Raw genomic sequence first — 20,986 nt, forward strand, 5'->3', positions numbered from 1 at the left:
CTCCCAGCTCATATGGTGAGGTTTTTCAAAAGAAAATGTTTAAGGGTAGCTGATGGCATGCAAGATTCTTGCTGTAAGAACTACAGTGCTGCAGTAACAGACTTCTATCAGGAACAGAGCCTTTTCATTTAGGAGGTGGCACTGACTTTAACCAAGGAACTACACTACTCCTTAGATCACTGATATTAATTTCTGCAATATTTTTCTTTTGCAACAGGCATAAAACAATTGCCAATTTTTTTTAAATGGCTCTCTTGTTTTAAGAATCTCATAATAAATAACAAAATTCCAACCATTTTTGCAGCTGATCAAACCTAAGTGAGGTTTTTGCTGTTGTCCCATGCCCCCATCCCCCCCACCACTTTTTTTTTTTTTTTTTTTTTTTAATTCCCCAGCACTCTCCGTTCATTGTAGAAAGTATATCTTTGTGTTTATGAAAAATAAGAGACTGGCAACATTACAGATGTCAGACGTGGACAGCAGAGAGGTGGCTTCAGTTCAAGTTTTCCCAAACTAATCCTTAAAGCAACTCACTGCCTTTCTGGAGAGAATCTGTTGCTGAAGCAATTTAACCTCTGTGCCATTTAACCTCTCTCCCTCTGCCCTGCTCCCTGCATTCTCCGTTCCATTCGGGGACTGCCAACAACAAGAATAAACACAAGCAAGAAGGACTAGCTCTGGTTATGTTACTAGACCCTAAAGTTGCTAGAGCCAAAAATGTTCACCAACTTTCTTACTCCTTACCTGTAGTTAATAGAAGAATTTCCTTTTTCCTTGCTACTGTATCAATACAGACATTTCATATTTATTCACATGCTTAAAAAAAAAAAAAAAAAAACACACACAAGCAAATCACCCTTTTACCAGAAAAGCCACCCCAACAGAAAACACAGATACATAAATCTTGCAGAATGACTATACTGTCCTATGAGATATTTATAATATTCACAGCAGCAAAGCTGTGGGTGCCAAAGAAAAGAGAATTCAAATATCCAGGCAGTCTTTTTAACCTCCTTTACCTCCTCCAGCAAAATACTAACTTGACCTCCCTCTAGCACGTGATATAATTCATATCATATAATTTATAATACAATTTCCTTACCTACAAGTAGGAAAGCAGCATGCTTTATGAAACTTTATATAGCAACATAAATGCTAGTATTTGCTAATTAGGCCACATAATTAATAAAGCTGTAAATAGTCATATTAATACTACAAGACATCAGTGTTAAAAGCTACAAGCTCTGCATAAACCTGAATGGCTTAAGTGTTATCAGTAAAGAATTTTTAGATGAACAATTTATGTACAATTACAAAATTTCATATCCTACAGGCATCTTTTACCTGATAAAAACATTCCTGTTTTAAGTACTTTGTAAAAAAAAAAAAAAATAATAATAATAATAATAATAAAATAATCAATCTCCAGCAAGTTATTCTGACTGTAGGTCAGGACAACTTCAGATCTTTAAATGGGTGATGAAAATAAATAAAAAGACAATATAACAACTCAATCTTATACTTTTATCTATTGGGAAAAAATAGTATTACTTACTCAAGATGCGAGTAAGTTGGAAAAGGTATATTATCCACTGATGCCTTCCCTCTAAGTATTTTTCTAGGAAATCTACTACCCATATCAAGTGACTTGTGCATGCAGGTTCTGCAGGATCAGATCCCAAGAGTTAGTGTTTCATTTAAGGAGCAGCTTCTTCAGCTATCACTAGAAAAAAGGGCAGTCCAAATGCAAAGTGTCTGTCACAGAATATTTTTTTTTCTTAAAGTGTTAAAAAAAACTGTTCTAATTAATGTATTTATTTAAAAGACACGGAGCAGCTAGAAGCATAAGTCAATGGAAGATACTCTATTCTTATCCATTACACAGAGACCAACTATTTTTGATCTACATATAATTAAAAGCAGTGCTTTCCTTGAGCATAGAAGTGTAAAGTTCAAACACTTGATAACAAGAAGTACAAAGAGAAGATACTAGTTTTTCGTCACTTACACCTTTAAAGCTGAGTAAAATCCAGGGAGTTTAAGTGACACCAGAATACCACTTTGAATCCAGCATCCTGCTAGGTACTGAAGACCCAGGTGCCAGTGTACCCACTGGGGAAGTGGATGAATTTGATTTCATGCAGTAAACATTCAATTGCTTTAAAGATTCAGCTCACCTGGTTAGAGGACCTGGCCAGCATTTTGTAACAATACATAGCCACTCACAAAATGAATGACATACCTTGCAGAGCTCATGCAGGGTAGAAAGCTCCAGGATGAGAAGTAACCTATTCAACCACTGGGTCTCCACGCTCCTTTATTTAACCCAAATTCCTGCTGAAATGCATTTATTCTGGCAGTATCTCAACGGCCTTCAACTGGTACACCTTTCACAGTCTGCTGATGGACTTGAAAAACTCTGTACATAGCATTTAGATGCTACAGCCTTAATGTTTGAGATGCATGGAATTCCTTCTACTGGCCTTTCAGTTAAAACTTAAACTCTTCTTTTGAAAGTCACGTCCTTGCAGTCCTGAAGGAGCCACTAATCCCTGTATACATCATAAAATATTTCCATTCCTTTTTTTCACCCCTACCATTTCCTGGTTCACCAGGGAACATATACAGTATATCTAAAATCATTGAATAGTGGAGTCAATCTAAATGGGTAACAAGAACTCAAAGTACCAGAAAGTTAAGAACATAAGAATCTAAGTTATTTGCAAAACTTAATATTCGGTTAACTTTGGCACTGAGGATCACATTTTAGATGGAAGGTGCATAATGACACTGATTCAGATATTGTAAAAGAGTCTCCAGGATCTCAACTTCTGCAAACAAAACCTCTCCAATCTGAGGAAGATGCAGGACACAGAACCTTTTAATTTGAAAGATGACAAAGTGGATTATCAGTTAGTTACACGTGCCAGTAGGGTGATCCATTACCCATGGACGTTCTACTGAAAGTACACCATGTCGCCTTAATAGTAGCTACAGCCTTATTGGCTTAAAAAAAACGTAAAAAGGGTTTTGCATGTGAATTGAACTTAATAGGTTTGACATGGACTAACCTTATAGAATCCAATCCACTCAAATCCCTTTGAAGGCTGCAGCTGAATTTCATGCAAATCTTAGAGAAGTAGCCAGGCTGTTGGGATTTCATGATGCTCCATCCCTTTCTTCTGCAGATCTAAACCCAGGCAAAACAATGACACAAAACCCTCCCACAATTTCAAGGATTCCTCTTAAGATGATCCTGTTTTTATTCTTCAGCCCAGGAAAATTAGATATTTGAAAGTTAGAAAGCAATAAAAATCTCACATCAGAAACGTATCTAAGTATGAATTTGATCTTTTTATTTTTTAAACACAGCATTGCACTAAGCCAATGCTTCCTACATTAAGAAATAACCTGATGTGACATCACCACTATTAAAAAGTTCAGACTAGAATGATTCACATGAATTTCTTACTCTCATATCTAGCTCTAACAGATGTTTACCTTTTCTAAAAATAATTCAGTTTTAGCAATACATAATCTACCATTTGATTTTCATTTTGAAAATCAAAAAACTGCTGAACTAATCTTTGTTTTTCAAGGCCACTGTACCAATATGAAATTCTGCCTGCTCACACCCATTTAAAAATTTCTGAAGAGATGTAAATTTCTATGCACATTTATATAAACACAAAAGCATAAGTATTTTTGTCTGGAAAACAACATATACACTGACAGCTGGAAAATTGTTTGTTGGCTGGATTTAATCTTCACCTGGTAAACGTAAGAGAAAAGGGAAAAGGAACAACATTTGTCAACTACTCTTCCTCTTAGAATAAAGTACAGATGACTAAAAATGTAACTAACTATAACCAAATCAAAACCACACAGTATATATAAAGCACTGACTATGTAAAGTAGTTATAAATTCTTGGTTAACAAAGGGCACAGAAAGCCCTTAAAGGAAATATTTTATTTCTGCTAAATTAATACCTAAAAGCATTACATTTCATCAGTTTCACTTAGGTTTAAAGTCCCCAAAGATTCTCCTCTTGAAACTGGCTATATTTTATGTGCAAACCAGGCTGAGAGCTATCTAAATCTAGATAAAACTCATTGGCTTGTAATCTTCACAATGATCTATACATCTAAATCTATATGCAAATCAAATGCTCTCATGCATTAACGCATTCCAAAGCATCCAGGAGTAAGAGTGCTTTCTCCCTCTCATACCCCCCCCCCTTTCCTTCGCTCCTCTCCCCCTCTCTTTATTTACACGAGCTACCTAAATAATTCACACTGCCTCCTTTTCAGCCTGAATGTTCTTCTGTTGAAGCCTGCAATGAGCTATTGCAGTAACCAGATGGACACATGAATGCAGCAGGTGGGACAGATGGCAGACCGCCCTGTCTGACGCTGGCTGCCTCGGCTTGGACTGCCTTTTCCTTCCAGGTACATTATCATCAGCGTAGCAGAAAGCAGGATGCAGAGGGGGAAGAAAAATTTACATACAATACTATATGAATTGGTTAAATAAGTGAACGGATGCATATTTGCTTTCTAAACCAAAACGCAATTTACTGAGAAGGTGTGTGAAGCACCTCCTCTGCTCCCTCACAGGCGGGTCATTCTCCAGCAAGCCTGAGAGATGCACACAAAACAAAATATGGCTGAAATCTTATAAAGATCTTCAACTCATGACTTCCCAACAGTTTTGAGTCAGCTTCAGTTTCCAGAAACCTCTGCCCTTCTGCAGGTATGCTTTTTTTGGTGGATGGGTGGATTTTGTTTTGTTTTGTATAGATCTACATATCTTTTTGTACACAGTCACAGTTTTTTGATGAAATCTTAACAACTATTACAGTGAAAAGCCTCGGTTTCCACGTGGGTAGTACGTTTCTGGACCTAATTTCTTCTGCCTCCCACTTCAGGGCACATTATATCTAACAGCTTATTACAAAAGATTTGGTAGTTCTAGGAAAGAAATGCAAGCAAAAACTGAAGCAGTAAGTCTCTGTTTTACTTCAAAAATTAACATTTTAATATATTGCTTTTCTCTCTGGACCACTGGGCAAAACACTGTGAAGAGGACATTAAGAAAAAAACCTACAACATGCTTTTTAATCAAAAACACATGAAACAGAAAAAAAAATCTGGGGACAAACCTGGTGGTTTGACTTGCATCAGTATCATTGTACCACAAGTTACCCTTTTCATAAAATGTACTGCTGTTCAAATGAGCAGAAGTCATTAACTTCATACTCTTTTCAGATCAGCAGGCAACTGATTCAGTGTATTAACTGAAAGTGCTGTTTCAAGGACAATTTTAAAAAATCATATTGAAAAAAGATATTGAAAAGTGCTCAGTTAGACGCCCTGTGCAATCCTACGCTATCCAAATCTGTCTCTCCAACCTCTTCTCCTACTTCTTGTGCGATACGTCAATGACAGCAGCTTGTGTTGCTCCCTTGCCTGTCTCCCTCCCTTTCACACTGCTTTTCACTCTACCTCCTTTTCATTAAATACACCTTCTCTGAACTGACACAGGAGAAACCACCCACCTCTCCTTCAAATGCCTTCCCACGGCAGATTTCTGCTGATCTACAAGAAAACAATCCATGCTTCATTGTTAGGCTGAAGTTAATGCTTTTATTGTAAATTAAAAATACACAAACACACAAATTTCACTCAACTGCATGTGCACAATATGGTTGCATTTCCCATATTAAAAAGTATGTCATGCTCTTTTCTGAGGCTTTTATGAATTGCTTATATCTGTAGTCATCAGAGTTCTTGGATACGAACTACCTACATACTTACACATGACGTACGGCCCCTACCATACATACTACCATAACAGAAATACTAGTAATAACAGGGTAAATCCCACAGAATTGATTTTCATTTACACTCATCTACTGTATAAAAATATATTTTCTTTTAATCAGAATAAGCAATGAGACAACACTGAAGGTAAGACAAAATGTATAAATCGAGACATGCTACGTGTTCGATTCTGCTCCCTCTGAGCGTACTGGTATAACTGGAAAAAGGAACTGACTGTAAATAAACTTGTATGGGTAAACGAGGACTGGTCCAAACTGGCAACTGAAGCCTGAAACAAACACGAACTTACCTGTTCAGAGATTTAAACACACCGAGTAGGGACTCTAACAATAACAAACATAATACAGCATCTAGTTTCATCTGGCACAGGGAGAAGACAAAGGTATCAGAAAGTTTGTTCTTGTAGATTTCTGACTTGGCAGAAGCCAGGAATTCCAGAAAATCTCAAGAGACAGACTGCTTTCATGGGATGCCCGGACTGATTTTGAGGCCAAAGAGGTTAAGCACTTTGGCTAGACTTAGGATAAGTACTATGCATGCCTACATGTCCTAACTGAAAATCCTCAACTTCAAGGCTATCACCAAATCTTAGGGAGAAAAAAAAAAAAAAAAGATATATGCAAAGGATTATATATGTAATCTAACAAAATTCTGCAACAGATTTCAGTACCAGCAACTCCTAGAAATGGTGAACTATGCACTAGCAACTTCAGAAAAGCATTTCAAGGTAAACTAACCAGTTTACAACAGCACAGAGAGCCAGTAAAAGCAGGGCACTTTACAGTCAGTTTGCAAATGCTATCACACAAGTTATGGCTTCATTATTATGAGATAACCTGTTTTCTCAACAACAATATATAAACAGAACTCTGAACATGCAGGAACACCCTCTTTAAAAATAAAACTGAGCCACTGCCAGTTTGTCACAAAAGAACGCACACACCATCAGAGCAGCAATCCTAGAGCTAAACTAGGATTTTAAGAAGCATATTATACGGGTAAGCTTGTTTCACTAGTGATAAAATGTTAATACAATGAAAAACTAAGAATTCTGTTTTCATCAACAAAAAAAAAAAACTCATGGATGAAACTGGTCATACACATTCTTAATGTTGAAACTGTTTATTTAACTGAATGCTATTCAAGGTATTTCAGAAAATAATTAAATTCCTCGCTACCTTTTACTCTCAAGCAAACAAATTAATTTCTCCTTAACTTCAAATTTAATCTTGAATGCAATCCTCCTGCTTGCGTAATGCTTGCCATTGCTTGTGGACATGCATATCCAAAGCCTTCATGTGAAGCCTCAGGCATGCCCTCAAAAATCAGACTCGTGCCTCTACAGAAAGAGGTATAGTGAATACCTTGACAAAAGGAGTTGAGCTGCACAGATGTCAGTGAAAAAAAGATGATCCTACAAAAGCAGCTACTGTGCACACAGCCATTTCAGTGAAAATACCTGTATGCCTAAACACATACCTATAATGTGACAATTTGCAAGGAGTTCCTGCTGATGAGAGAAGGTTGAAAGCTTGGAAAAATTAATTCTGTTCTACGAGGAAAACAGTTGTCAATTCCAATCCCATGAGAGCATCAGAAAAAAAAAAAAAGATGACATAATTATACTTAAGGTGGCCTTGATAGAAACCATCAGGGAGCTGATTTTCAAAAGGATCAAATTTTCTCAAGAATTCTGCAAACAGAATATCTGATGAATTTTCCTGGGTCTGAGGTTTAAGAACTTCTGAAAACACAAACCCACTGCAGGAAAAAAGAGATTTTGTTTTCTCTCCAAACTAAATATATCCTCTTAGATACTGAAGATTTTCAAAGTCCAGCCCAGGAAAAATAGGAAAGAAAACCATCCATCCAACCTTGGAGCAGTAAAATTACATATAGTATTTATGAAAAAAATATGTCTCCTTAATCAGATCTCTACCTAAAATGTGAAAATTTCTCTGGTCAGACAAAGCACTGAAGAAGACAGAGAAATGTAAGTAGCTTATAAACAATCCTTACAACAAGAGGTAAATTCTGCTTCCACTGCAAACATATGCCCCTGATTTTTAAAACAGAACCAAAGTGAGGGCAGAATTTGATGCTGAATGTAATGCATATAATAAAGACATGTTTTTAAAAGCTTTCAAAAATGCAACTTCCAATGAATGGAAAGTCTGCCTTTTTAAAGAACTGTGTACAGAGGAAATAAACAGATGTTAAACCCAAACTCTTAGAGGTATAATTTCAAAAAGATTAGATGATTTACTTACTCCCTATGTCAACGACCAAAATTATTAAACACTTAATGCTGACAGTCCATCTTCTCTTCCCGCTGCTGTAAAAACTGAAGCATCAACTCTGAACACCCTGACATTTGCCCCTGTGCCTCTGGTTTAACCCTAACAGAGGTTTACTCTTAAAATATGAATAAATGTCTTTAAAAATCTCAAATACATAGTAATTCTTGCACTTATTTCTCTGCAGCTGAGCAGAGCCATTTACATAGTCCACTGAACACTGTTTAGTAAACACGACAAGAGTGCTTCTATCTTACTGCCCTTGTAAAACCAAGGCAGGGGTTGTTTTTAGTGCACACTCTGGTTCAGCGTTAATCCTGTTTTATGTTGTTCACACCTGCCGCTGACTAGCAGCCTGCTGATGGGTTGTGGTTTGCACTGCTCTGAGACAATCCTCACCAGCTACAACAGAAACCGATCTACCAACGTGGAAACAATCCCTCAATTGCTATGCAAAAACTTTAAAAGGGAAGAATTGAAATGCATGCCTCGTTTTCCTTACTTTACTGCTTCCAACTGTTTAAACAAGGGGTTTTACATCTACATGCTTGTGTTTAGTCCTCATGCCTCGTTTTTTCTAGGAATTCTTCTCCAGATAACAACTCATGGAGACAGATGTCATGTACAACCTTTATAAAAGCTGTGTAACTAACTCACCTTTTCTTTTGTGCCTAAGAACATAATAGGCTTTGCTTTAACAGAAGTGCTGAATGTTGATAAAGTGCTCTTTTGTGAACTTTTACAGAAACAGGCTTTTGCAGATCTTCTAGTAAGCTTCCGTTAATATAGTCCCATGAAAATCAAACATTACTATTTTAGAGAACAGTTTTTTTAGTGGTGGATGGTTTTTTGTTTCATGTTTTTTAAAATCAGAATGCTATGCTGACCTACATATTTAAACATAAAAAAAGGCCATGAGATCTCAACTTCCTCGTTATGACTTTGGCTTCATTAGTACATCAAAACTGCTTTACTATGGGAGACAAAAAGGTGCTCTGTGATTAAAGGAATGGGCTTCAAATTAAGCAGTGATCAAATCCAGGCAGAATAACAAAATCGGGGAAAAGAAACCCAATCACAATAGAAACTGTAATGCTGTGCTCACCAAGTAAGTCATGTGTTGACATCAAGGATAAAAATCACATGCAACTGTATGGACTCACAGACTCAGACGTAGGTACTGTTACCTACGAAGTTTTGCACCCAAGAGTCTCTAAATAGAGAGCCGGGCATACTACTTTCACACCAACTTCAACGTGCTCTTTTATGACTAGAATAACATAAAAAAGCATCAGAATAATTGGAGACCGAATCCTCCATGCCTCCTTTTTCCTGTTATGCCATTTTGGCCTATTCCTTTTTACAAACAAGAAAATATAAAAATGCTTTCTGTCCAAGAAGAGCCAAGTTCCTATATCTCTTCAAACACTGTATGAACCTTTTCATAAATAAAATGCTGGGTGGAGGCCAGTCAAGGCAATTCTCAGTCTATTAAAATTTATTTTGCATCTCATGGGGAAAGACGTGCTGAATGACCATCCTTTGTGACTTTAATTCTGTATAGGAACACAAGGTGTTTTTATCTGTATAGCAGGATCATGTGCATCAATCAGACACACGCATTCTATTCCATAGGTTTTCATCCAAAATTAATCAGCAGAAACAAACCAAGATCAAATAATCTTTATGTTCGCTCAGCATTTCAACCTCACTTGCAATTCAGATGTAAAACCAAGGAAAAAAGTGGGGTCAGTCTTACGTTGCCTTACCACCTCCATCGGAAGGTTTTCTACCTCCTCTTGAGTCAACACTACACTAAACGTGTCGGCACAATGCCAATACTGCTTTTAAGCTCACATGGAAAATATTATGGGGGTAATCTTAGTATTTCCTGGTCACGCTCCTTTAGGCAACTCTATTCTGGTGTAAATGTCACATCCTGACAGTGAATCCTTGAACACAGGCTCCGTTTCTTCATTGATTTCTTTTAAAATACTATCAAATCATTCATTTTTTAAATCAATTACAGAGACCAATCCAAAATCTACTAAAATGAATGGCATTCTTTCCATTTAGTTTTGAATCAGGCCACTACCAGGCAAAAGATTTCTCAAGACAGATGCAACTTTGGCAGCAGGCTGTCCTTCGCACCTTGGAAAATCTCCACTAACTTGCTTAACATGGTACAAAAACCCACAGTAATTTTGTCAAACAGCTGCATCTGCAGTCTTTCTGTTCCAGCATTTTGAGGAAAAAAAAGCCCCGCCCCAGTCATCCATCAAGTGTACATCTAGGCCACTGCTCCCAAGAAATTTAATATATGCTAAAAAGATATAGAAAGACATAAAAAGCTTTCAGAAATAAAAGTGCTTCAGAAGCTGGATTTTAATATTGCCAGGTGGGTTTTCTGCCAGATTACAAAGCTGACTTAAATGATAGGATACTGCATTTCAGAAGGAGCAGCAACTTGCATATTGTCTAGCATCAGCGGCTGACTTGTATTGTTGATTCCAAAGCCCAGCAATCGTCCTCTGTGGGGGGAAATAAATAAATAAATTGAAATTGGCATTCCCTACCAACATCGCTACCTGCTGCCTTCAAGCGCTGCTTTCTAGGATGGCCTCTACAGGGGAAAGAAAAAAAAAAAGTTAAGACTACTTTATTTTGATTATAGTGCTTTCCCCAGGCAGGAATTTTTATTTCAGTTTGAATCTTTAAACCATTACATTTTCAGTGATGCATTTTTATATTTACAGTTGACATCTTCATAGAAGAATGAAACCTTTGAGCAACAACTCTAAAGCATGAAGGTTGCCTGCAGTAAGTACTTAAATTATTTTACACCCAAATGGAGCCAGTTGTTTTTAGCTAAAATTTAATAAACCTTAAATCAATGACCTTTCTCTTACTGAAAGCCTGCACTTGGGAAAACTAACTTTCCCAAGAAACAGATTTTGGTGAGTAAATGCCAAACAAAGGGCTATTTAAATCTGAACATTTTCTCAATTTATAGCTTGTGAACATTCAGTTCCTAAATTCCCAACTGCTGCCTAATGTATAGAACAGTGGTGCCTTGGTTTAATCACATACCATTGATTTCAGAGTGTCACAGTGATCTCATTGACAGTAATCAATAATAATCCAAAATCAATCAAATCTGCTCTTGCACTACCATTCATCAAATTTGTATATCCCAAAATTAATCGTAGGCACATGAAGGAAAAAAAAAATGGAAAAAAGGTACCAAAAAAAATTGGTCAACTTCGAGAAGACAATAGTGCATGCAAGCATGCTTCATGCCTGCTGGGGTAAATTAATGATGAATCATACCTTGCCTTCCCAGCAAAGACTCCGAGATGTATTATTTTTCAAACATGAAAATACACAGCAACTGAAGACAGAGGACACACTAGCAAATGATCAAGCATTATTCTATGAAGAGCCATGTTATGGGCTGAATTTCAAATGTGTTGTCAGTACATTACAAAATGCACAAGTACATTACACTATGAAGAACTGCACACTGCAAGTTAGCCACTGCACTTAAGAGAGCAAGGGAGGATAAAATTACTGAATTTCTGTACCAAAAGCATGAATAGATGCAGCCACTTATCAAAAGAGCTGTTATTGTTACCGAGGACTCCTCTCTCAACATATTCACCTGTAATTTTGTCAAGGTAATAAATCCTTCCATTCATTACAGCACACTCAAAAGCACCCTGCTATTTAATTTAAATGGAAAAAAGGCCCAAAGTGTCTAAAACATTTACTTTTGCTAATGTAAAAGTGCTGGCATTTTACTTCATTCCCGATAAGCTGGTGCCAGTGGATGTGATTATTCTTTTCTTATTCAAAGCATATCAGTAGTTCGAAAGCACTCTCAATCTTATCAGGTGTATGAACAGCACAGTTACTGAAAACAGTTTGTACTGCTCCTCTCTCTTTCTGCCAGGCTATCAGATAAACCCAACTAACTAACTGTATTTACACACAATCAAACATAAGCTGTGTCCTCAATATATTGCAGCCTGTTTCTGGCATGCTACAGGTTTTCTGCTTGACATTAGCTGTAACAAAAACACCAGCAGCGAATTAGCCTACAACAAAAATACAGCCACTCTACAGCACGTAACACAAAAAGGAGGTGGAAAAAAAAGAAAAAGATTTGTGAAGAACAATCACTTCCATCTCAACATTTCACAGGTATTTCCGTGGTGTTACTTGGAAAAGAGCACAGAAGCAGTGGGACTCAAATGCATTCGAGACATATTTGACATAGGGCTTATGAGCAAGGAAATAATTTCTAAATGCTTTTTTGTTTATTTCGGTCTCCTGTCTTCTAGAAGCTGTTTCGAGCAGTGAGAAAAAGAAAGCAAAATGGTTACAATGTCTGAAGGCATTTAAATGCCTTTGCTGTTTTTGTCTACAACAAAACTGTGATTTCTCATGATCCAACCCTTGTCTGGCATTAAAATTTCACTAAAAAGACCCACCACAAAAACACCCCTGCCCTTCCAAAGCAACCCTCAGCAACTCTCCTTTTCACTCAGCATCTCAGACACTGACTTTTCAGTGCTAACTACTGAGGAATAATAAGAGATGTACTGCTGCCAAAGAGACACTGCTTCGAAGATCGTGCTCACTGCACACCCACTGGAAATACGCGCAGCGTCTCCCTTCGTGCATCGCACACCAGCGGATGCAACATAGCATCTGAAGAGTTAAACGCTAACCTGAATCTGCACGAGGCACTTCCAGATAGCTAAATGAAAAGTTCTGGAGCGCCATGAGAAAAGCTGAATTTCCGCTCTTGATTAATTAGTCTTCTTTGGGAGCTGAAGCCTCGGTCCCTGCGCGGAGCGCTCCTTCCCCCTGCTGAACACCTCCGCTGGAGCGGCGAAGGGAGGCACGTGCCACCACCTGAGCCCATCTCCCGCCTGCGCCTGGGCTCCAGGCACCGAGCGAGCCATCCTCGAGATTTGTAGGAGAACAATGAGCTGAATGAAGCCAAGTGTGCAGTGCCGGGTAATTCGGCCGATTGTTGTTTCTCCATCTGTGACACCCCGGCCTGGTGATTGATGGGACAGGTGTCATTCAAACTAATGGAAGCCACCGACGGCGGCTGCTCAGCTCTTTAAATATCACCCCGCACCAAGCAGACCCAAGCAGCTCCTGCTAGAAGAACGACGGGGTACCCACCAGCCCTATGCGGTTATCGGGGATTCAAATCTCACCCCTTCCTGCTGGCAGGAGCAGCTGGCTAAAGACGCGGCATTTCGCGCCACTCCGGAACATGTCATCTGTCCCACTACGCGAACGGCTGCTACGAGGACACTGCCGGGGAATTCTTTCACTGCTGGGGAAGGGAATATCATGTAGTAGGAGAAATCTTGCCTTCGTGGAGCACCAAACTGCCAACGTGAAAAAAAATCCACCTTTTGCTGTAAGAATTTTGCCATTCTACGAAGGTATTTCGCTAGCCATCCACGTTCATTTGCTGTCAGAAGCATACCCGATTTATTTGTTTTAAAGATGGTACACAGATTTTAGCTTTTATTTTTTATTTTCACTAGATGCTTTTCTTTTTTAAAGAAAAGGGGTGAAATAATTGTGCTAAAGAAGTCCCCCCGACTTTCGAAATTAATTCTTCTGAAAGCTATTTTAGCATTAATACTCAATTGAACAAATCATAGTTTATTTAAGGAAGAAAATACCAACTATAAAACATAAAAGGACATCAACATTCATCCTCCAAAAAGACAGGAACCAAATCCTGCAGCCAATTTGAAGAAAGAAAAAAAACATATTAAAGACAGCAAATAAAGAATACATAAAAAGTTGCTCGTTCCTTTCTCTCTCTTGCACTTTCAATTTATGGAGAAATATACGAGCTGTCAGTAGCTGGCTACACTACAAACACATACAAGAGCACAATTTCACCATTTTGTTAAGTAGTGGTATTTCATAGGTTTTCTCATCTAGTATTTCCTTAAAGATATTCAGATGTGAGATTAAAGAAGTATTTCTTCTAAAAATATTTCTAGAAACTAACTCAGAAATAGGGGGAAAGGGCGAAAGAGCAAGATCATGCATCAGGATGGACCAAATAAAACCAGCCACCTCCCCACCTGTCCTGGCACCTCTATGAATTTCTGAGAGAATTTCAGAAATGCTCAGGAACAAGTCAGCACTACGTTTCAGAAAGACTTTTTCAATACACTTACCAGTATCTCTGTATCTGCAGCTTCTCAGGAGGTTAAAAACAGACTTTAGAAATAAAGTCTGGTCTTTTTTTTTTTTTTTTTTTTTTGGGGGGGGGGGGGGAAGGGGAGAAGATGGTTTATAATTTTTTAATTCTCTTTTTACTTTAAAAAAATTAACAACTTTTGCTTGTTTGGGCTTTTCTGAAGCCATTCAAAACAAGCAAGTGCAACTCCACAACATCTTCTCATTCTAACTTGCCAAAGCCATCAATCTCTGATCACACCTATTAGAGTCTCTCTGTAGCCAACACTACATTTTGCGACAGCTTGACCAGTTGTTTAAGGAAAGGGTGTGTGATGGAGCAAAGCTAAATCGACACATCTGTGATACTTCTGACACCCCTCAGCATGGCTAATATTAATTTGTTTTCTTTGGCTAGGTAAGTGCTGCCAAAACACATTACATATGGTATGTAGTTCCAATCAAAATGATGAAAAGGAGATGTGCAGGGCTTTTTTTTTTTCCACTTACAGCAGCATGAAAAGACACAGAGGAGTAAGAGACGTCCGTGCTAACTTGCAGAGTAATAACCTAGAAAACCTCAAACCACTTGATCTTAAAGTTTGGTTTCAGAGCACAACCCTTTAACAGAGATCTGTCCTCCCACATAAGAACTGACTGCAGCACAAATCTGTGAAGAGGTTTTACTCGGGGAAAGGGAATATAATTTTCAATACACGATAAAGGGATATATTTAGGCTATTCTCACAGGCACAGAAGAACCGCATCACATTTCAGTAGGTTCTCATATAAATAAAGTGCACAATTCTGTATGAGGATACTACAAATGGCTTGATTAGACTGAGAAAAAGGAAGCTCTGATTTAATACAGCCCTGATACAATAACTTGCTGCAGAATATAGAGAGCCTTCTCCAATTTCATGCATAATATTCTCTTAGTGTCATTAAAAACACAACATTTACATTTCTAATTCTATTTTTTTCCTTCTAAATTATTTTGATTCCATTTAAAAAAAAAATCCATCTAAAATTCATACAAAGTCAGAACGGAGACTCACAGTCAGAATTAGAAATTCAGCAGTAAAGAAAAACAGCGTAAGCTTGTCTCATGTTCCGTAAAAGTACCTGTATCACCCTAACTCTGAGGTATCAATAACAGATTTTTTTTTTTCTTAACAAGTCTGGGAAACTGTAGCAAAAAAATAATTTTATTTCAATTTTAAAAGAAGTAGGAAACGATACTCAGATTAAAAAGCTATGCTCCCCAAAAAAGGAAAGATAATTGGAAATTAGACAATTTACATTTAATTTAAACCTGCTATATTAAGGAACAGCAAGGAGAAAAGCCTTTCTTTGTTTGAAAGAAATACAAATTAATTGAAAAACATTACAAGCACTGTGTAAACAAGCCCAAGAGATTTAAAGCCTCTGTAACACAGCAAATACATAAACTGTTTCACAAGACACATATGTCAAAAAGGCAACGTTCTGCCGTATCTATCTGAAGTTACCCTCCAAAGTGCTACTGAAAAGACAAAACAAAATCCTTTGCAAATAATAAAGTAATCCTGTCTGAAATAGCAATATGCAATCTAGTTTAGCATTATTCTTTTATGTTTCATAGTATTTTTACTTCTGGATAAGCAAACTAACAAAAAAAAAAAAAAGGATTTTTAGTGAGATCTAAGTACCATTGAAATGGAAAGTGTATTTTATATATTTGTCTGACGACATGATTTATATATATATAAATAACTATACGTAGGAGCTTCCCCCCCCTCTAAAAATAATAACTATATTCTTTAGGTGTAAACACAACTGTGTGTCCAAGGATGCACGTAGATGAAAAAACAGGTCTCTGATGGAGAACCAGAAGTTACAGGGATACGAATAAATGCTAGCCATGTAAATTACTTGGAAGAGGAATTTTTATTAAAAAAAGACAGTATCTTCTATAAGCAAAACAGTGAGGATGAATACATGAAATACTAGATTACATGGAGAATCTGGTATAAAATCAGGTGCAAATATTTTATCTACAGTGCTCTTTTATCTGGCCAGCTCATGGATAAGAAAAAAAATAAACACATAAAAGCAGCAATTTTCAACAAGCAGCTGCACAGAGAGAAGTTGAGATAGCTCTGCATATATTTACTGTATACACGCCTGTGTGCATACACGCAATAATATACGTACATTGCACACAATACACTGGAATATGCTATTTACCTGGAACACACACACACACAGCTATATATGCATTCGAACTCAGAATTTACAACAGACAGAGGATATCCGCATAAATAAAATGTGAATATGTGCATAACATAAAAATACACCTGAACATGCTTCTACAGATATGACTGTACGCACGCATGATTACCTGAGTCAAGCACACTAGTGAAAGAAGATGCACCAAATGTAAAAGAACATGTAATAAGTGGAATGTCAAGCTGCAGAGACTGCTGGTGTCATCCCTGCACTATCAAACATACATATGAGTATGATTGGAGACAGAGAGGCTAAATATTTCACTGTCAGAGCATGTCGAGAAATGCAATTCATTTCTCTCTCATGTGCTTTAGGACAATGACAATTTAATACAAGGCCAGTGGATGTAAAAGAGATAAAAACTGAACAAACTGGCCCAGCATAATCACAGATTTCCTCTAGAGAGCTTGGTAGCGTGAGGCTCATATGCACTTGTAACGGATCAACATTTTATTGTTTCTCCCCTCCATGAATTTGCTATGAAGAAGAATTCATTGTGAATCTTATCTGATAGACAGAGGCTACTTTAAGCTTCAGAAGGAGAGGAGGGAGCAAGAGTTCCTCCTAGCATTTTCCCTACTTATCCTATGCATTTCACTCATTCTAAGTACAAAATAATTATTTCAGATACTTCCTCAAAAGGTTCAAATGAGGATGCTTTCATTCCTACTTATACTTCTAAAGGGGTACAGGAAACCCTCCTTCAGGTCAAGGGTCAGTCCTTTAAAACTACTGCATAAAATGAATAATTGTGCTCCTTATAAATAATCCAGATTTTTGCATCTTATTTTTATGTCATAATTTCCCTCTAACATTCAGGAATAACAGCATAGCATATGGACAGACATATCTGTGAGAATAGACATCTCATGCTTTTTAGCTACTCTAAGCAAAGTAGGTTTCAAGTATTGTTAAAATATTATCATAGACAAGTTACCTTCTGTATTTGATGAATAGCACCATGTATTTGAAATTAATTGCAAAAGTAAGGTTGGCTAATGAGGCGGCCCTTATCTTTTCTCAGCAGTGCAAGCACAAGTATTTTTCTGCTGGCTCAATATTTTTTAAATGCCCAAAGTGCTATTAACTAAGTTGAAATCTGATTAAAATACGAACACTAAAATATTCGCAACAGCTAATGCAGCTCCAAAAAAAAAAAAGAAAAAAGCTAAGAAAATTCTTATCTCTTTTCTTATCATTAAGCATGTGTTTTGAAAAATAATAATTAAATAAATTGTTCCCTACAGATTCTCCCAGTTGCTTTGCTTCCCATTAGCATCTCTGAAAACAGTTTGTTAAGACAATAGTTATTCTTTATTATGGAACTATGGGGATGGTGCCCTTGTACCTGCCTCTGTTCAGAGAGAAATTTGTATGAAATGGGAAAGCTTCAGGATTGTTAGGAAAAGGACAGCGTGCCTCCGGAAAAAAAAGGGAAAAAAAGAGTACAGAAAAAATGATCAGCTATTCAAGAGAATTAATGGATATCCACAAGGGCTTTGCTAATAACACGGGTTAATTACTGCTGCAACGCACCAGGCTCAGTAAATAAAAGAGCACAACCATAAACACATTAAAACGAGCAACCATCACTAAAAGAGGGGCAAGCCCCAACAAATGAAAAGCTGTCAGGCGGGCAGTTCAGCACAACCCCTTTATACTTTCGGCAGGATTTAAAAAACTTGCCAGCAGTCTATCAAAACCCAAAAACCAAAGACCTGCAACCGGAAACAGCGAAGGAAGAATGGCACACGGCCTGCTGGCCGCCCACGGGGAGAGCGCAGGCAGGAGCTGCTCGGTCGCCCACGCTTGGGGGCTGCCTCACAGCGCCGAGCCGCGCTCCAGCTGCGCGTGGAGGCCCGAGGACTTTCTACTCCAGGATTAACTTTGGGTTTTATTTCTTAATAACAACTTAAACGGCTGGCTAGTAAGATGAACGCAGGAGGTTAAAGATCTCCACAGCCTAGGGAGGCCGTGGGGTGGAATGAGGGGCTGCTGCCCACTGCACAAAGAGACATGCTTCAGCCCACTCCTCTCCGCCCCTTAAACAAGAAAGGTGCTTCTCAAATAAATTCTGGGGGAATTAGGAGCTATGCCACAATACCTTAAAGAACAGTGAAACTGACGTGAACTCCTTTACATGTAACATGCAACTGCCTGGCATGCACGCAGGCAGACGAGCATCTCCGTGCTGATGCACGAGGGTCCACGCACGCCCATCATACTCACGGCACGACCCACGCGGACTCGCTCAGTACCTCCACAGACCATCCCTGCATCACGACACGAGAGCGGTTCGGAAAACATGACATACGTGCACCGACCACCATCGCACTGAACTATTTACAAGACACGCCGCCTACGTCCACTTTTTAAACGTTACACCCACGCTGCACAGTCTCTGTGTCTTGTCACCTGTGTGTTTTACCTGCTGCACTGTAAAATAAAAATCTACGTACACGAAGAGCTGGATTTGTTTGTTCTTTGAATGCGGGTGCAAATTTTTATACGGAGGAAGCAGAGAACTGCTGAGGGTTCAAACTAATGAAAGACAGCGAGCCACAAAGGGCAAACGTACACAGTGCACAGGAGCTTTCCGGAGTTACAAATCTATTCCGTTTTCTATGTTTGGCATTCAGAGATCGTGTTTAAATTTATTAAACTAGACCTCCTCTCTCTCCCCCCCCCCCCCTTTTTGGAGTGTTTCAATTGCCTTTCCTTCTTCCAACAGCTGTGACAACTGTTAAAACAGTCAGTAAAATTAAGTCCGCTCTATAATCCTTTAGTCAACGTTACATTTTAATCAGAGGTTGAAGGAGATCTCACGTTATGAACGCACCGATTCATTTAGAATGATTAAACTGACACATATGTCAAAATGAGCAGATATATTTATTGCATCTGTTGGCTTATTAACCATTAGCAATTATTAGTGCTATTGTTATCGCTGAAAAAGCAAAAAGCCAAGGCTGCAGCTGGCTTTAAGTTACTGCATTCTTTAACATGCTCTGCCTTAAAATCAAAGCATACCTAGTGATGGTCAGACAGATGTCTGTGCACTCCCAAAATGTTCCGACAATTTTTAGCTCGAATCCCCTCTGCCCTCACCCACAGCGAGAGAACTGGAGAAACTACTATATTTATTTTTTGCATGCCCTCCTTCGTGTACGCGCGTGCACGTGACGGTATCTGGTCAATATACAATTACTATGAATATTAATAATGCGTAAAACTCTGGGGGTTGCTAATCGAGACGGAGAAGCAGCTTTGCTGCTGAGCGTTAGCTGCTCCTCTGTGTCAACCCGGCTGCGGACGCCTCCGAGCCTGCGCTCGGGCAAGGTGCTGGGAGTGTTTTGAGCTGAGTTTTAATTGAGCCAAAGAGGAAGAAGAAAAAAAAAAAATTTAGTTTGAATCTTGCACCGGAGCCAAAAAGACATGTGCCCCGATTTCATTTAAATGCATCTACTCTAAGAGGCTTATCTAAACTAATCATTCAAATTAGCTGTAAGAAGGTACATTCAAGAGAGCTCCTTTGGGGGAGAAAAAAAAATATATAAAAAAAAAAAAAGCACCTAGAGAAGCACCCTTTTTGTCTTTTCACCTATTTTCCGAAGGAGGCTGCCCCTCTCCCGGCAGCCGCGCGGTGACATTTCGGGAGCTGCGGGCTGACCCCACACCCCGGGCCGACCCCACACACCCCGGTACGACCCCAAACCCCACCGGGCTGACCCGACACCCGGTGCGGGCTCCCCCCCACGCCGGCTGCCGCTCCTCTTGCCGTCCCCCAGACGCGGGGAGCGGGCTCCCAGCCGCTACCCCCGGCTCCTCCCGGGGCCAGCCCGCTTCCCGGGGCACCCCAACCCCTTCCCCTGCACACAGCGGCGGGAGGGACGGGACGCCGCCAAGTTCAGCCCGGGCTCGGCGAGCACCGGCAGCCGCGGCTCCCGAGCACCTGCCCCCCCCCTCCACCCCCCAGTCCCCGTCCCCGCTCCCTCGGCCGCTGCCCGCCCGTCCCGTCCCGTCCCGTGGCGCGGCACCTACTCTTCCTCGTAGTGCAGGGAGAGCGGCTCCGGCAGGCAAAGTTCTACCGAATCCATGTGCGCCCGGCCACCATCCTCCGCGGGCAAAGTTTCCGGGGGCCGGGCGCTGCGCACGGGGCTGGGTCAGGCTGGGCTGGGCTGAGCCGAGCTGGGAGCGGAGCCGGGAGCTGGGAGCGGAGCGGGCAGCGGGGCCGGGCGGCTCGGCCGCGCGCCTGCTGAAGGACGCGGAGCCCCGCGCGGCGCTCATGAATATGGAGCGGCGGCGCCGCGCCTCCGCCGCCCCCCCCCGCGCGGGGCGCGGCCCATTGG

At 39.6% G+C, this 20,986-nt stretch overlaps 1 protein-coding gene across 22 annotated transcripts in view; it reads right to left on the reverse strand.

The window, feature by feature from the left end:
* ESRRG (estrogen related receptor gamma) overlaps positions 1 to 20,986 on the reverse strand; it is a 404,199-nt gene that overhangs the window by 143,883 nt on the left and 239,330 nt on the right. Inside the window, exon 1 of one of the 22 annotated variants that reach the window (XM_027453731.3) lies at positions 20,679 to 20,885. The exons of the other annotated variants lie outside the window; for them this stretch is intronic. Coding sequence (XP_027309532.1) covers positions 20,679 to 20,734 — 56 coding nt within the window. The 5' untranslated portion in view covers positions 20,735 to 20,885. Of the gene's footprint in view, positions 1 to 20,678; positions 20,886 to 20,986 lie in introns of those variants that run through there. 22 annotated transcript variants of the gene reach the window in all.

The sequence above is a fragment of the Anas platyrhynchos genome, chromosome 3 (genome assembly GCF_047663525.1).
Source record: "Anas platyrhynchos isolate ZD024472 breed Pekin duck chromosome 3, IASCAAS_PekinDuck_T2T, whole genome shotgun sequence".
NCBI classification, from domain to species: Eukaryota; Metazoa; Chordata; class Aves; order Anseriformes; family Anatidae; genus Anas; species Anas platyrhynchos.